This window comes from Stenella coeruleoalba (genome assembly GCF_951394435.1).
Source record: "Stenella coeruleoalba genome assembly, chromosome: 6".
NCBI classification, from domain to species: Eukaryota; Metazoa; Chordata; class Mammalia; order Artiodactyla; family Delphinidae; genus Stenella; species Stenella coeruleoalba.
The window spans coordinates 65,185,231-65,202,464 of NC_137151.1; the positions used below are offsets into that span (position 1 = coordinate 65,185,231).

The 17,234-nt window shown below is 39.5% G+C and overlaps 1 protein-coding gene across 5 annotated transcripts in view; it reads left to right on the forward strand.

The window, feature by feature from the left end:
• NOSTRIN (nitric oxide synthase trafficking) overlaps positions 1–17,234 on the forward strand; it is a 70,374-nt gene that overhangs the window by 24,304 nt on the left and 28,836 nt on the right. For 4 of the 5 annotated variants that reach the window (XM_079924469.1, XM_079924470.1, XM_079924472.1 and 1 more), the window contains 6 exons: positions 2,826–2,909; positions 5,619–5,681; positions 5,883–5,964; positions 8,174–8,236; positions 10,898–10,996; positions 17,000–17,125. In XM_079924469.1, coding sequence (XP_079780595.1) covers positions 2,826–2,909; positions 5,619–5,681; positions 5,883–5,964; positions 8,174–8,236; positions 10,898–10,996; positions 17,000–17,125 — 517 coding nt within the window. Of the gene's footprint in view, positions 1–2,825; positions 2,910–5,567; positions 5,682–5,882; positions 5,965–8,173; positions 8,237–10,897; positions 10,997–16,999; positions 17,126–17,234 lie in introns of all 5 variants that reach the window. The other variant, XM_079924473.1, reaches the window with a different exon arrangement.

Here is a 17,234-nt window from a genome sequence, read left to right on the forward strand (position 1 = left end):
TGTTTAGAGATCCTTTTGGATACATACTCATAATAACATTAGAAAAATTAATATTTATTAAGAAATTTTTGGTGCCCAGCACAAGCTGAGCACGACAAATGCATCATCATATTTAATGTTCTATGTGCTGCTTCCAAGCAAGAATGGAATGCTGGAAAGGAAAGTCCTAAGGAACCCTCTGGTTAAAGACGGGTTAGGAGAGGGTTTAATGAGTCTAGCTATTGCAAGTGCTAGAAAGCCACGTACGCTGACATCAGAGCTGAGCACACCTCAAACCTGTGGGACTGAATTTAAATACTTCAGCAGTTTAAAGTTTTCAAAAGTGGTGAAATGAGAACAGACTTGTAGTGGAGACTGGTTAAAAATTCTAACCAAGACCTGATGGGAAGTCCATTCATTCATTCATTCATTCAAGAAATACATGCTGAGCCCCAGTAACATGGCAGGCACTGTTCTAGGCCTCGGGATATAGCAGTGAGCAACACAAAATCTTTACCCTTATGGAGCTTACACTCTAGGGGTATTCACAGAAGCACAGTAAAAAATTATGTGATGTAAGATAGTGATAAATGCTAGGGCATAAATAAAGCTGTAGGGAGATAGTGACAAGAATGCTCTTTTCGATAGGGTAGCCTCTGAGGTGGTGATGTTTGAACAAGACTTGTTGGGGTTGACGTGAAGAAGAATGCCATGGGGTTATGTAGCAGAAGGAATACACGGCAGAGGCCATAGCAAGTGCAAAGGCCCTAAAGCAGGATGACATTTGGCCACTAAGCAAGAGTACCATGAACAAGGGGATTAATAGTAGGAGGGGAAATCAGAGAGGGAGCCAGGGCTCGGGTTGTGCAGATCAATAAAAATCATTTCAGTCTTTGAGCCCCTGTTGGGTTTGGGTGATTACCACATTTTTTAAATTAATTTTAATTTTTTAAAATTAAAAAAAATTAATTAAAAAAAATTAAATTTAATTATTAATTTAATTAAAATTTTTAATTTTTTAAATTTAATTACAATTTTTTAAATTTAATTTTTAATTATCATAAACCCCCTTGAGGTAAGTCTGATTAATTCATTTTAATGTTGCCCAAAGCCACCCTACTGAGCCGTAGCGTTCTCTTGGGATTCTAGAGCATCCAAGTTCATTGAGGGTGGCAGTCTCTCCCAGCTTGCTGCTGACCAGGACTTTCTCTCTCCATCAATCACCACATATTCCTAGAGCAGAAAAATCTTTTTTAAAACACTATGAGATATTTCTTTACCATCTTCACTATTTAAAAATATTTGCCCTAACCTTTTCTTATACTTGGCCAAGGCCTGATGCCAAATGGGTATTTTCTGCACCTAGGCCTTAACATGCATCCTACAATGGTTTTCTTTCTTTTAAAAGGTGCTAAAAATAACTTGGAGCACAGCTGTACTAAAGAGGAAAAATGAAGAGAATCTTAGCGATAGGTCCATAGCCCACGATCTCTGGGTTCCATTCATAAAAGAGGTCTTTCCTTTTTTGGTCTATAACACTGAGCCTAATCTGTGTAAAAACATCCAAGGATTAAGTTAATTACTGGAGAGTCCTGGGATTGTTCCCCAAATGAAATGGAGTCACAAATAATTCTAATGATGTTTTATAATAAAAGTAGAATTAAAAGACTGAAAAATATGCAACAAAGACTCTCTGGTCCATATAAAGATGAAAAAAGTAGTGTAAATTGAACTTAATATCCTACATTTTTATTATTTTCATTGAAAAGTGAAATGAATAAAAATGTGTCTTCATTTTAGCTATAGATGGGCCTAAATTAGGACATGGAAAAATCAGCTTAAGCTAAGAGTGACTCAATCCATCCAAAGAACTAAGTTTTCTTTGGGAGGATATGCCCAGATTCCCTACTGAGTCTTGTCTTGCATGGAAGGTAATGGGAATTCATTTTCTAAATCTCGTGCTGGCCCATTAGAAAGTTACTCTTTGGTTAATTCCATCATAATGTATTATTGTATTGCCAGCTATTATAATCTAGAGCTAGTCTGATGGTGCTTGTGTCTCAGGATAAGTAGGAAAGTAGCTGGATTAGTTTGCTAGGACTGCCATAACAAGGTACTACAGACTGGGTTACTTAACTTACAGTCTCTTACTGTAGCTTAAACTACAAAAACATATTTTCTCACATTCCTGGAGGCTGGAAGTCTGAGATCAATGTGTTTGGTCAGGTTGGTTCCTTCCGAGAGCTGTGAGGGAGAATCTATTCCGTGTCTCTCTCCTAGTTTCTGGTGGTCTGCTGACGATTACCTTCGGCATCCCTTAACTTATAATACATTATCCCAATCTCTGCCCCTTCATCTTCACACAGCATTCTGTGTGTGTGTGTGTGTGTGTGTGTGTGTGTGTGTGTGTGTGTGTGAGACTGTGCCCAAATTTCTCCCTTTCATAAGGACACATCCATACTGAGTTCTAGCCAATCCTAGTGACTGCATCTGAACTTGATTATTTGCAAAGACCCTATTTCCAAATAAGGCCACATTCACAGACAGCAGGGTTAGGACCTAAGCACCTTTGTGGGGGAATATAGTTCAACCCATAACACTAGTATACAAGAAGGTTAAATAAAAACTTCTCTCCTTTTGTAGGATTCTCTTGGATATCCTTAAAGATTACACCGAGGACAGGAGAATCCTTATAGTAGACAAATCATCTCTTTATTCATTGCATTATCAGCCTGAGTCCTCCTTCATATATTTGTATCTCTCTGTATGTGTGTGTGTGTGTGTGTGTGGTTTTGCTTGATTTCCAGCCGTTGTATCCTATCTAACAACTATCCCTTTGCTAACAGGGCAAATTTGGAGATCAGTTATGCCAAAGGACTTCAGAAACTGGCAACCAAACTCAGCAAAACATTACAGAGCACAAAGAAAAAGTAAGTATATGGAAGAGATAAGGCAAAATCACTCCTAAAAGTAATAAAAAGCGACATATGTTCAATTCCAGCTTCCTCATATAAATGTGGTAAGTCCAGAGAGTCAAGCATGGCTTCCAGTTCTTGGGCTCTTACTGTGTGCCAGACACTGTGTTAAATGCTTTCATAGATACTCTACATTTAATCCTCACAACAATCTCTGAGAAGTCTTTTTATGATCCCTATTTACAAACAAGGACTTGAGGCTTGGAGAGTTTAAGAACCTTGCCTGGTCACACAGATAATGAATTTCAGAGCTGGGTTCATCCTGTGTCTTTGTGACTCCTAAGCTCATATTCATAAAAGGCCTTGGTGAGGATATTAACTTGGGAAGCGGTGTTGTTAAGTCGGAAGCTCTTGAAATCAGGAAGTGTGAATCCTGCTTTATCTCAAATTTATGACCTTCAGCAAGCAACCTGGCCTCCCTTGATTTCCTCCTCTGTTATGTGGAGTAACAAGATGTGCTCCATTGTGTGTATGTGTGTGTGTGTGTGTGTGTGTGTGTGTGTGTGTGTGTGTGTGTATCGGGGGGTGCATATTAAACGAGGTAATATATGTAAAGATATTGGCACATCAGATGCTGAAAAAATGTTGGTTCACATTTTTTTCAATTCAGTTGAGAATGAAGTCAATTACTTCTCTTCAGGGAGAGAAAAAAGGTATTAGTATTCTAAAAATGGTCCATTAGTGATAATTCCTTACAAAGATTTTTGACTAATGCTTGCAGATGCCACCCAATGGCCGTGCCATTGCAAAGACCCCTTCTGATGGTAAAAGAAAGAGGGAAAGAAAAAAGGAAGGCTTCTGGAGCCCACATTCCTACTCCCTAGGCATTATCCATAACAGCAAATAATGGCTTTGAAATTGCTCTGACTTTGAGCTTGATTTTTAGGATGGTATTTTAGAAGCCTGCAAAGGAACCAGTAGAGCACAGTGGTTGAGTATAAATAGACTTTATTTAGACTACCCATGTTTAGATTCTGGCTCTACCTCTTAGCAAGTAGGTGAATTAGGACAATTTATTTTACCTCTCATTGTGTATTTAAAATGGAAATAAAACACATCTCATATAACTCCTGTGAGTAGTAAATGAAATAACACAAGAAATGTGTTTAACACCTGGCTGGAGCCAAAGCTCCCTAAGTGTTCATTATGATTTTAGTTTTGATTACCTTCTAAAGGATGAGAGGTGTAGGTGTAGGGGTGTGTGTCTTATTGTGTGGCAACCCTAGAATCCAGCATAGTGCTCCCAAGGAGTTGGCATGAACAGAATGCTTGGTTAACCAGGGTTAGTGCAACAATATTTAATAATAAGCATTAACTGAACTTTTATCTATACCAAAATCTGTTAGGTACTTGTATAATAACTCAAATTGTTTCTCTTCTAAAAGACCAGTTAAATGAGGATCAGTGAAATCAAGTGATTCTTCCAAGGTCATGCAGGAAACAAAGGGGAGCTTGTGGATTCAGACACAACCTCTGAGGCCAACGCCTTCTCCTTCCTGCTCTGCTGCCCAGCTCCTCCCAGGGGCAAATGTCAGATTCTCTTCCCGAAAGTGTGCTTGGGCTTCTTTTTTTAAAAAAAAAACAACTCTATTGAGATTTAGTTTACATGCAATAAGACGCACCCGTTTTGAGTATATGGTTTGATTGATTTTGACATATGTATACACCATATATCCACCACCAAAATCAAAATATACGTATTTTCATCACCAAAAGACTCCTCATACCTGTCTACAATCCATCCCCCAACAGAGTCCCAAGGAAACACTGATCTGCTTTTTTTCAATCTAGATTGTTTTGTCTTTTCTGGACTTTCCTATAATTGGAAGCATACAGTGGGTACTCTCTTGTGCCTGGTTTTGTGCCGGGCTTTGGATACACAGAAAGTCTGACATCCTTTGATCTAGTTCTCCCATTCTCTGGCTGCCAGGTGCAGCCTAAGTCATATGGAGGCAAACCTCTGCACCGTCTTGCTCTCAGTATGGGCACCGATCTGTCCCTTCCCCTCCATCAAAGTCTACACTGGCTCTGTCCCAGAGGTTTATTGATACAATGGGCTTCCTGTTTGAAGGCCAACTATATGTAGGAGGAAAATAGCGTCATATTTCCTAATTCTCCCTTTGTGCTGCTAGGGTCAGGGCAGAGTTACCCTTTTGTTAAATTGAGATATACTCACAAGACAGTAGAACATCTGAGTGTTTGTCCTAAAGGCCAGCAGGGAACAGGACCTAGACCCCAACCCCAAGAGCAGCACGCAGAACACGACCAGGGCTCTGGAGTTCTCCATAACTTAACTTTTCTGAGCCTCCGTTTATTCATCTGTGAAATGAAGAGCCTGAAAAGATTGTCTTTAAGGGTAGCATGCTCTCTCCTGCCTGTTCTAAGTGGCTTCTCACCCTTGGCTACTTTATTTCCCTGATTTTCTACACACATGAAATGAAAAGTGGAAATCAGGATGAAAAATGATTGGGAAAAAAACGCAGTTTATGTAATGACAATAGTGCAAATAAATGTGTTGGCAGAATTTAATCCCATGGAGAAATTGAAATAGGATTAGGGATATGAGTGCAGTTGCCGAATGCAATGGCTCAGACATGATGCTTTATTTCTCAGACTCCTGGGAAAATGACATCCACACTTGTGCTCCCTTGTTTTTGCCTCCAGCTGTGTTGTCAGTGCCTGGGCCTGGGTCTCGGAGGGCATGAAGTCGGCAGCGGACCTGCATCAGTGAGTACGCACACGCTGGCCTTGCTCCAGCCCTAAAGGGAGTCATAAATATTTAAAGTGGGTATGCTACAAATACTCCACTGCAAACTTGCACTGAGTAGATAATGCCTAACACACCATTTTATTTCCCCAGAAAATAATTCGGAAAGTAGATATAAATCCTAATACTAGGCTTGTGTGTCTTTCATGTTCTATTTCCAGAAAACTTGGCAAAGCAATTGAGTTGGAAGCAGTAAAACCAACTCATCAAGTCCTGAGTGCACATGAAAAGAAGAGAAAATCAGTGAGTCAAAATCTTTCTTTTCTCCCTGTTAAAGCAAGATTTCTGTCTTTGGCTCAAGAAGTAAAAGGTGATCTAAAGGTGCTCCTACGTTTCAGGAATTTATCATAAAAATAAACACAAACCCAAAGATTTATGTACGAGGATGTTTGTTAAAGCATTGTTTATAGTAGTGAATAAATGGAAACTTCTTCATCATCCAAAAATAAATTACAATGAATTCAAGCAACGGAATACTATGCAACCATTAAAAATCTTATTGCAGCAGAATTTAATGACATGGGGATGTAGTGCTAAATTAAAAAACAAGCTGAGAAAATCTAACAATATAACTGCAGTTTTGTAAAATAAATGTGTGAATATATGCATAGAAGCACCTCCCCAGAATGTTGATAAGAATTATCTCTAGATAGTGGAATTAGAGGTTATTTTTATTTCATTTGTTTGTACTTTTTTGTATTTACATTGTTTTACACTGAATAGATACACCATTTGTAAATAGAATTATAAACGCAATTTTTTAAAGGAAATGCTTCTCTATACTTATAACCTTGGAATTAGGTAAAAGAAATACTAGGTATAATCATCAAATAGCCTTAAAATTGAAGAAAAATAACTAAACAATTCTTTCAGGGCACCTGGTCCTCTTGTATGGCATATTCTCTGGTCTGTCTGTGTACTTTTCCTTCCAGAACAATTTCATTTGTGTTCCATTTTCTTTTTATTTGCGTGTAATACAGTCAGTAAGCACTTTAAAATATATTTTCAGGCAACATGAAGAGGTATTTAATAAACACTGCTTAGCTCTGATAGGGATGGGGTCATGGTCATTATCTGTGTCAATGACAGGTACAGGTGAGAAGTTCAGAGCAGTAATAGGAGGTATTTGAGAAGGGCAGGGGCAGTGGCTAAGGGGAGTTTCAAGTGATCACAGCCAGATAAAGCAGGTCTTAAAGGTGGCAAGTCCATAGGATGAGGGGATTTGTGAAAGCCCTGATAGAAGAGAAATGATACCAAAAAAAATTTATTCAAACGTATGAAACTGAGTCAGGAAATGGAATAGATGTTTAGTGGGCATCCATGTATTTTTACCAGAATGGATGTTCTCCTTAGGGCTAGGGTGATGGGGGAAGTTTACAGGAATTACTAGAAAGTAATATAATCTTCTGCCTTTGCAAACCAACTTAATAAAAGCCAAACACTAGTCTATACTTCATTAATAACAAAATATTTTCATACCACATAATAATATGATAATTACTAGAATTTCCTTAGTACTTACTAAATTAGTCACAGTGCTATGATCACAGTGCTTTAGATAATTAATGTCATGGTCGCCTCAGAATGCTGGTCCAGTTTATAATCTTCTTTTCAGCATTTGCCCCTCTCTGTTGCACCCCTATCACCCTGCCACATTTTCTCACAAAAAAGTCGAATTTTTTAAAGTGAACTTGTTCCATATTTCGGCAACATAGAGTCAAAAGTGACATAGTGCATAAAATTATTTTAATTGTATTTGTTGTGCTAAACCACATATTCCAAATTTAATGAACTGAAAAAGAAAAAAGTACAGTGTTGCTAGATCTCAGAGTGGTTGAGTAATGGCTGATCTGTGGGTTTTGAAGAAAGGTCTATGGTTCAGGAGAACAGGTTCTGCACTAACTGAAGTCTGATCTCCTCAGGAGGTTGCCTAGTTCCATTTTCATCATTTACTGCCCCATTGGCTATTTTAAAGTAGGAGAAAAAGTTAATTATGGTTAATAATTCAATCTTTTTGAAATTAAAGCAATATTCACTTTAGAGGCAATAAGACAGTTAGTAAAATTAGCACTGCTAGGACTTTTACTGAATCTCATGGTATTAAAATTTGGGCCACATGGAATAATGCTGAAGAGGAAGTAATGGGACTGGAAGAGATACCAAACTATGCAAGATACTCCTCCACACAGATTGTACCCATTTATATTGTTTCTACAGAGTTATATATTAAAAATAATTATCTTACCAAATACATTCAGGGTAAATCTTGTGAAGAGATTCTTGACCTGAGGAAAAGAGACTCGACTACTTTTCTCAGGAAATATGTCCTCTATAGGATTTTAAAATTCCACTTAATTGTGCTACTAATTGTACCAGAATTAATAAGCCAGCACTGTGACTCAACAAGAAGACAGCAAAAAAAAATTTTTTTTTCTTTTTTTCCCTTCGATAGCTTGATAATGAAGTTGAAAAGACAGCAAATCTTGTCATTAGCAACTGGAATCATCAAATTAAGGCAAGTATACACAAATATCATTTGTGTAAACCCAATTTTCAGGATTGAAGCTTTTGGCTTTTGTACAAATGTGATCGTGTATTTTAGTGTCAGTATTTCTAAGTGCTAACTGAAAAGCAAAATGTTTTCTCGTCTGAGTTATTATATAGATATATCTTTCAACTAAATCAATAGAGGAGCAGAACTCTAAATATGACTTTTATTTATAGCTAACATGTGGTGTTTATTGTATGTCAAGTGCTATATATTTATGTGTTGAATCATCACAAAAACCAACCAATGTGTTATATGACCTTGTGTTGTCCCATTTTATAGATGAGTGGGGAAGCAGAGACACAGAGGTTAATAATTGCTTAATGTTACAAAGCTGGTTAATGGTTGAACCAAGAATTATTCCAAGTCACTGGGCTCCAAGGTCACTGCCCTTAAGCATTACCTACACTGACTGCCTCTCTGTATAATTTGAAACTTAGGGCAAGATATGAATACTGAGTTTTGGTTTTATCTTTTATAAGAGCATTTGTGATCTCTGTCTCACCAGTGAGAGGAGCACAGTGACGGGTGGGTAAAGATGTGTAAAGGGGGATTCCTGTATTGGTTTCACAAGTATGTACGGCCCATTCCTTGTGCACCACACTGTACTAAGACATGGTTCTTGTTTCCATGTAATTTAAAATTTAGTTGGCTAGATAACATGTGTGCAGGAAAGAGTGAATGACTTCTAAGGAGAGGAATTATGATCTGGTGTGAAAATTTAGAGCATATCATTACAGGGTCTTAAGCAGAGATAATCACAGGTGGTGCCTCTCTCTCTCTCTCTCTCTCTCTCTCTCTCTCTCTCTCTCTCTCTCTCTCTCTCTCTCTCTATATATATATATATATATATATATATATATATATATATATATATGATTATTCTAGAACAATCCAGTTTAGGAGGAATTCATTTCTAGTAGGAAGGACTAGAAGCCAGTGGAAAGGGAATCTGCTCGGAAAACCCAATGATTCCCTTTGAGGGGACTTGTGCTACCAAAGTTGAAATTCTCTTTCATCTCCAAAGGGTTGGTGCCCAAAGAGAACTTTCTTTCCCAAGTAGATGGCCATGAGTGCAAAAAAAACAGAGACACCCTCAGAAACAGGCGGCCGCATCTCAGCCCTCAGTGTTGCCTCTGAAGCTCCTACTGGAACCAAGGACCCCATAAGACAAGGACATTAATCAGAAATGTTTGAGATAAATGAATTTCTATGCCCATAATAACAGTCCTGGTAAAGGGATGCTCACAAGAATCACTTTTATAGTGAATATTTAAAGGTCCCATGAACAAGGGTCCAGTCGTTTGTTTTCAGTTTTGCTCTTGATTTTATGAGGTTTCTTAAACAGAATTTGTTTTTAAAAATACATTCTGTAAATATTCAGCTTTCACAGGAAATGCAATACAATGGACCAAAAGAGAAACTGCTCAGTAACTGCTGCTGCTTTCAGGAACAAAAAAAAAAATCTTTTTTTATTTCCCAGTTTCCATCAAGTAATTTTTCTAAATAGAACGATTTTATTTTTTATGAAGATTGACAGAGAAATTAGAGAACATAAAATGCTTGCACTATAATAGCTTTCTCTCCAGTTACAATTCAAGGGATTCAGCATGTCAGTAATGTGGTGTAGTCTGTTTTGGAGACTCGAATGAAGAGCCTTAAAGAACCAAATGCTCCTGGCTCCTACTCTCATTTATCAGCAGGCATGTGACTGACAGAAGATGGAGGGGAGGGTCTCTGAGCTTCTTGTTCCTTGAAATCCATTTTGTAGAGGTTTCATATGTTTAGAGACCTTCAGAAGGCTTTGCCTCTGACTTCCTAGGGAAAGAAAGACCTGGACTTTTCCCTTCATTGTCTGGTTTTACAGTCATTGCAACTTGAGGTGAAAAACCATACCATCTTCCAATCAACCCAGTTCCTGAATAGGCTAAATCCAACTCAAACCAAATGCTGTTGGCTTTATCTCTGGAGCATCCTGTTCTGCCAAGCTGGGACTGTATAGGGAATGACGGATCACCCACATCATAACCCAGGCCAAGGCTGGAGGCATCAGCAGAGTAAGGGACTTTGAATGCTGCTTCCTTCCTGACCCCTCCCTCCGCCTGCCCACCACAAATGCAGGGTAGTTCACGAGATGCCAGGCAGATGCCCAGCTCTCAAGCCCAGGCATCAGGGAGCAAAATTGTTCTTTTGCTCTAAGTTTTAAGAGAGCATCTTAAAATGACCTCAATTGTGGCCAGGCAGATTTAAAAGAATGATGCCAGCAGTCTTCCATGTTTGTTGTGATTTTTTTGGCGGGGGTACGGGGGGTGGTAAAGCCATTGCCTTCCATTATGCTAGCTAGAACAATGTTTTGGAAACTCGCAAGCCTTCGGTGATTTAAAAAAATGTATAACCCTCTTGAATGAACTCAGTGTAATGAAAAAAATACACAGTGGTTCTCAGGGCAAAATGTTAGCCACTGTGATATTTTAGGCAGATTTTGAGGTGAGGGCAGAAATGAAGAACTAAACATACACAATCATTCAAGCTAGCACGTGAACATGACTTGTTCCAGAACAGAAGAGTTTTTCTCTTGATATCAGTTTCTGATCCTTTTTTGCTTTTTTTGTATGTTTTTGACTCTAGGCCAAGAAGAAATTGATGGTTAGTACCAAGAAGCATGAAGCGCTTTTCCATCTTGTAGAAAGCTCCAAGCAAATTACAACCGAGAAGGAGAAGCAGAAGGTAACCTCTCATGGCCGGCTGAGTGCATATGGCTTAGAGATGGATGGGCTTCCTGCCCTTAGCTATGAACACAGGAGAAGTGGCTGATTCCCCCTCTGTGCGGGGTCTCTGCAGGGCTGTAGTGTGGCAGAATATGAGAAGGATCCTAAGTTATTCCTGGTCTCCATATATATATATTTTTTAAAGATCTTTTCCAAAACAATATTTATTTATTTTGGCTGCTCTGGGTCTTAGTTGTGGCACGCAGGATCTTCCTGGTGGCATGCGGGCTCATAGTTGCGGCATGTGGGCTTCTTGGTTGCAACATGCAGACTTTTAGTTGCGGCATGTGAACTCTTAGTTGCTGCATGCATGCGGGATCTAGTTCCCTGACCAGGGATCGAACCCGGGCCCGCTGCATTGGGAGCTCAGAGTTTTACCCACTGGACCACCAGGGAAGTCCCAGTCCTCATATATTTTCAAAAGGTATTATTGACAGATGACAAATTAAACCAGTGGTGTCCAATATATATATATTTTTAAATTATCTACTGTGTGCTGGGCACTGTGCTAAGTTCTTTTTTTTTTTTCTTTTTTATTAATTAATTAATTTATTTTGGGCTGTGTTGGGTCTTCGTTTCTGTGCGAGGGCTTTCTCTAATTGTGGCAAGCGGGGGCCACTCTTCATCGCGATGCGCGGGCCTCGCTATTGCGGCCTCTGTTGTTGCAGAGCACAGGCTCCAGACGCGCAGGCTCAGTAGCTGTGGCTCACAGGCCTAGTTGCTCCGCGGCATGTGGGATCTTCCCAGACCAGGGCGTGAACCCGTGTCCCCTGCATTAGCAGGCAGATTCTCAACCACTGCGCCACCAGGGAAGCCCCTCCAATATTTTTGATAAGGAGCCCGATTAAACACCTCTCAGCTCACACCCCAAATAAGTAAAAAATATATACACATAGCATAATGAATTATATAATGTACTTTACCTATCTTGTATATTATATAGAATACTTTTTATATTAAACTAATGTTATGAACATTATACAACATAAAAAAGTAGAAATATTTGAAGGATGTGGTAAAAATGAAATAATATTTTCAGTGATTAGCTAATCATGATGTCTTCATATAGTGATTAAGGGACATATACAGACAAAATATACATGTGGGGCAAGGCTCACCCTTACCCATAGTAAATATAAATTTGTATTTCTAGTATGTCTTCTTGATAATGTCAGTTTCTTGGTCAACTTCTCATCAGCTCTCACTAGATCATGCCAGTTTTTGCCTTTTCATGTGGGTGATGATGCACCTGTAATCGGGAGTGGGAGAAAGCGTCAGCTCTGGCGTTTTCCTGTGGCTTTCTTGTGCTTGCATTGTTTGTATTAACATCAATCTACAGCGTCGTAGCAGACATCTTTTTAAGGCATGTGTTCATTTTGTGTGTGTTAACCTAATTAAAGTGGATAATAAATCTGTAAATCCGTATGATCCAGACTCCTGCCGATGGGCACATGTCCCAGGATGTTGAGAGTGAAAGCATTTGTGGGATCCACATCAGCTTCTCATGTTATAAAACTCCCATTCTCCCTCCAGAACACTTCAGAATCCTCAACTGTCCACACATGGGCACCAATATCAATTCATATATTGAATAAGAGTAAGCTTGAACACTCTTTTTAGGCAAAAATGAACACAACTAATATTGGAGTATTAGATTATCTTGGACACCCCTTATGGTATGTGCCCCAGATTGGAAACCTTTGAAATAGTCAATATCTTCCGCCAGAGATGGAGTCCCCCTAAGGAAGTGCAGGCAGCACCACTGCAACCCAAAACATTCTTAAAAGAAAAAGAGAATTGTCATTGCCAAGTAACTCTATTATTTCATCTGAGGAAACTATCAGTTGAATAACTTAGATTCATTGTTAGCAAGATATTACAAGGTTCTTGTGTCAATCTTCACAGTTTGAAATGACCATAACAGGTACTGAATAATGAGACAGCTTCCGAAGAGGAGGCAAAACCAAAGTAAGTTAAAAACCTAAGCTCCAGGACCTCGTTGTAGGCATTTGGAGCCCTCATTAGAAGCTATTCTTTATTGATGTGGAGGAATGACAAAGGCAAAAGCGTGGGCAGCTAAGTGGTAAATTTTTGCTTCCTTCCCTCATTAGCAGCCTCCCTGGGAGGCGGAAGTTCATGATCCTCCCCTGCCCTCCTCCACCTGGTCCTGTCAACCATAGCCCTTGGCTGTCATTACAACACAGACCCCTACCATCGTCATCACTTTATCTGGTAGCTTTCTCTTTTTTAGTCCTAAAGCTCAACGCCTAAGGCGGCATTCATTTTTGCATCTCACACAGACGTGCCCATGATCTCCCACTTGAGCCGGGCTGGTTTGGTGCTGCTCAGCAATCCTTCCTGTTTTCCTGCTCAGCAGTCCTTGTTCTCACCAGGAGCTTATCTACATCTCCATTCTTCTCGCTCCTCCATCCTCACCACCCACTCTCAGCAGACCATCTTGCCTCCAGCGTCACAGAGTAAATAGAAGTCAGTACAGCCACCTCCCTACTGAAGTCCTGTGTGCAATGCGACAGGCCAATTCTTCATCCTGTGCTCTGATTCCCATCCCAGCCTCCTCTCAGAGGCCCTTCCCTGGATTATTCCCTTCTCTCCTGTATCTCTAAGGGTTGCTTCCCATCAGCCTTTTCAACTTCCCTCTATCTTGGGAGAGTAGGAAGAATCAGGGAGACACCCTTTGTCTCCCTGATATTCCTATTCCTGCTCCTCTCCAGATATCATCATCTCTTTCTTTTTACAATAAGATTTATTGGAAGGGTTATCTGTGCTCTGTCTCCACTTCATCTCCCATTCACTCCTCAAACCACTGACCAAGGTTTCCCCACCAATTCGCTAGAAATGTTCTTACCATTGAATACGTGGTCCTTGTTGCTAAAGCTAATGGGTGCTTTCCAGTTCTGACTTTATTTAATTTCTTAGAAGCATTAAGCATCATTGACTTTCCCCTTCTAGAAACATTCTCTTCTTTTAACTACAACGCCATCTTACTCTTTTGGTTTTCCTTTCTGTCAATTTTTTCTTAAGCTCCTTTATGGACTTCCCTCGTTCTGCCTGAACTTTCTATGTTGTTGTGCCTGATGATTTCTCTCCTGGGCCTCATTCTGTTTTATTCGGCATCATATCTCCAGCGTCCCACACAGTACTCTCAATATCAAGTGTTCAATACATAGCACGTACTCAACAAATATACTCTCAAGGCTTTGGCTACCATGTCTCTGCTGACAATACCCAAACTTATATCTCCAGCCCAAACCAGTCTCTGAACTGCTCTCTGGCATCTCAAACTCAATATCCAAAATCAGAACCATCACTTCCCTCTACCAAAAATATTTTTTATTCCTCTGTTTTTTATATATTTGAATATCACCATCTACCATATCCTCCCAATTCTAAGTCCTAAACCAAATACTTCCTGAATTTATCTACTTATATTTATCCCCACTGCCACTACTCTCTCCCAGGCCACCATCACCACTGCTTGGGCTACTCCAACTGACAAATTGATGTCTTGGCTTTCAGTGTTTCCTCTCCTTATCCCCCATACACAAGCCAAGCTGACTTTTCTGGAACTCGAATCTGAGCATATTATTCTCCTTTAAAAAGCCTTCAAAGGTTTCCAGGTGACCTCAGGATAAAGCACAAACTCTTTTATGTGGCCCTCAAGACCCTCCCTGACTTGGCCCTTGCTTAACTTTTCAGCATTTTCACTTGCTATTATTTCTCTCAAACTGTGTGCTCCAACCTCACCAAAATATTTTTTGGTATCATGTCATGCTATTTTGCCTCACCAATTCCTACTTTCATTTTAGGTTTATTCACACAGGGATCATTTCTGTGAGCACCCACTCTGTGACACCTGAATACTTCTATCATCTTGGGATCTGTCAAACAGGATAACAATGGCCTGTGTGGGTCCTTGACTAGAGAGGAAGCCTATCTAGTTCCTTTATCTATTCCCAGTGTCTAGTACATGACACGGTGTGGCAGTCAAGAAATGTTTGATGAATGAATTAATGAATCGATGTTTGTTCCAAGAGAAAGAAAAGAGGAAAGAAAAAGTATTTATCTTTGACAAATTTTAGGAAATTTTCTGAGAAGTTCCTTAAATAAGAATATAAGAGTCTCCATTCTTCTTCTGTATATGTTTGGGGTTATTTGCTGCAAATTTGCTGAGCAGAAACTTCTAGTCAATAGCTATAGAGTGTAGGCTGATGAACGTGAGTGGTGAGAAGAAGCAAGTACAGATCAGGAACCTCCAACTCAAGACTGTAATCTACCAATGATTCCTGTACTCTTATTCTGTAAATCCTTCAGGCCTTGGCATTTCTTACCAGGACAGGTAGAGATTTGTGCAATCAGTCTCCAGATTGACTCTGTTCTCATTGCTGGGCACACTCAGTAAGAATCAAAGAACAATGACTTAGCCAAGTATAGCCATGGTACACATTCAACCCTTTCTCTGTATCATTATCAGGCTAAAATTCACAAGCTCATATCTCTATAGATAAATGGCTCATTACATTTGATATACAAAACCATCCGTGTCCTGGGTAGGTCATACATCAGAGCTGAGGGACAGTTGAATGGCTAGCATATCAACTGGAATAATAAAGTGAGTGGTGTTAATATTCAGCATTTTGGACGAATGTTCTTCACTACTGAAACTTTAGTCAAAATGTCCTTAAACATAAAGAGGAGCATTCTTAAGAACCTTTATCTCTGTCCTTGAAAATCCTAAACTGCTTAAATCACAGGGCTCCTTGGTACTCCTTGGACTGTGGCTTGAGGACCATTTGCATCAGAATCATCTGAGGAGGCAGTGAAAATTCAGATTTCCCGATCCCACTACCGAGCTACTGAATCAGTATTGCTATTGGTGGAACCCTGAAAATATGCAATTTTCCAAGAATCTCTGGTCATTCCTAGGCATATTAAAGTCTGAGAATCATTCATGTAAATACAACTTCTTCCTTTCTCAGAGATGTGAAATTATGTGTCTGAGCATTTTGAGAATTCAATTCAAACTACCCTGGTCCAGAGAGTTTTGTATTACTTTGATTTTCACAATCAGGATGGCCAATTTTGGTGACTGGCTAGAAGGGGCTCTTTGTGAAGGAGCGTATCATTGGGGGTCAGGATAACAGGAAAGCATTTGTCAAGCTGTCCATAACTTGCAGTGAACAATGGCATGTATCTCAGGCTCTTTCTTCACTAGTAATAGTAACACTCACTAGTCTTTGAGTGCTATACTAACTGTCAAGCAGTGTGCCCTGTTCCTTACCTGTATCACCTGCTTGATTCCTCAGAGCAACACAGTGAAGTGGGAGCATCGCTGTCCCCGTCACAGAGATGACAAAACTGTGGCTTTTGAAATTTAAGTAACTCACTCGTAGTCAGAACCAGGACTCTAATCCTGAAGTCTGATTCCAGAGTTATAATGCAGAGTTTAAATAGTGAAAGTGAAGTGAGAGGATGGTCTCCAGGCCTAATGCTAGTTTTATAAATTATCTGATTGTGCAAATCTCTACCTGTCCCGGTAAGAAATGCGGAGGCCTGAAGGATTTACGAAATAAGAGAATGGGAATCATTGGTAGATTACAGTCTTGAGTTGGAGGTTCCTGATCTGTACTTGCTTCTCTGCACCTGTCATTTGACCTCTTCCTTCATCTGATGAAAGTGGGCATATCACATGGTATTTAAGGACCTCCATTTCCTCATGTGAAAAATTGTAGGAATCCTATTGAAAGGCTCTTAGGTTTCCTTTCAGTTCTGACATCCCTGTTTTCTGAGAAAGGTCTTTGATTTTGTCATCTCTCGTCACTGTTTATGACTTTAGCTGGGAGATGAGAAACCATCATTGGGATGCATATAATTCTTTCTCCAGAATTACAAAGGGCTTTCATAAATGCGTTCATAAATATGTGACACTGATGTTTTACCTTAGCTCCTCAATAAACTGAAAAAATCAACTGAGAAGTTGTCAAAAGAAGATGAAAATTACTACCAAAAAAACATGGCCAGCTGTTCTACCAGACTGAAATGGGAGAACACACTGGAAAATTGCTTCCAGGTAAGTTATGCATTCAAGTTTTTTTTTTCTTTCTTTCTTTTTCCAAAGAGCTTTGTGTGGGAGAGAAATCACTGCTCGCATTCTATCTTCTAGGCACCCTTCAAGGGCT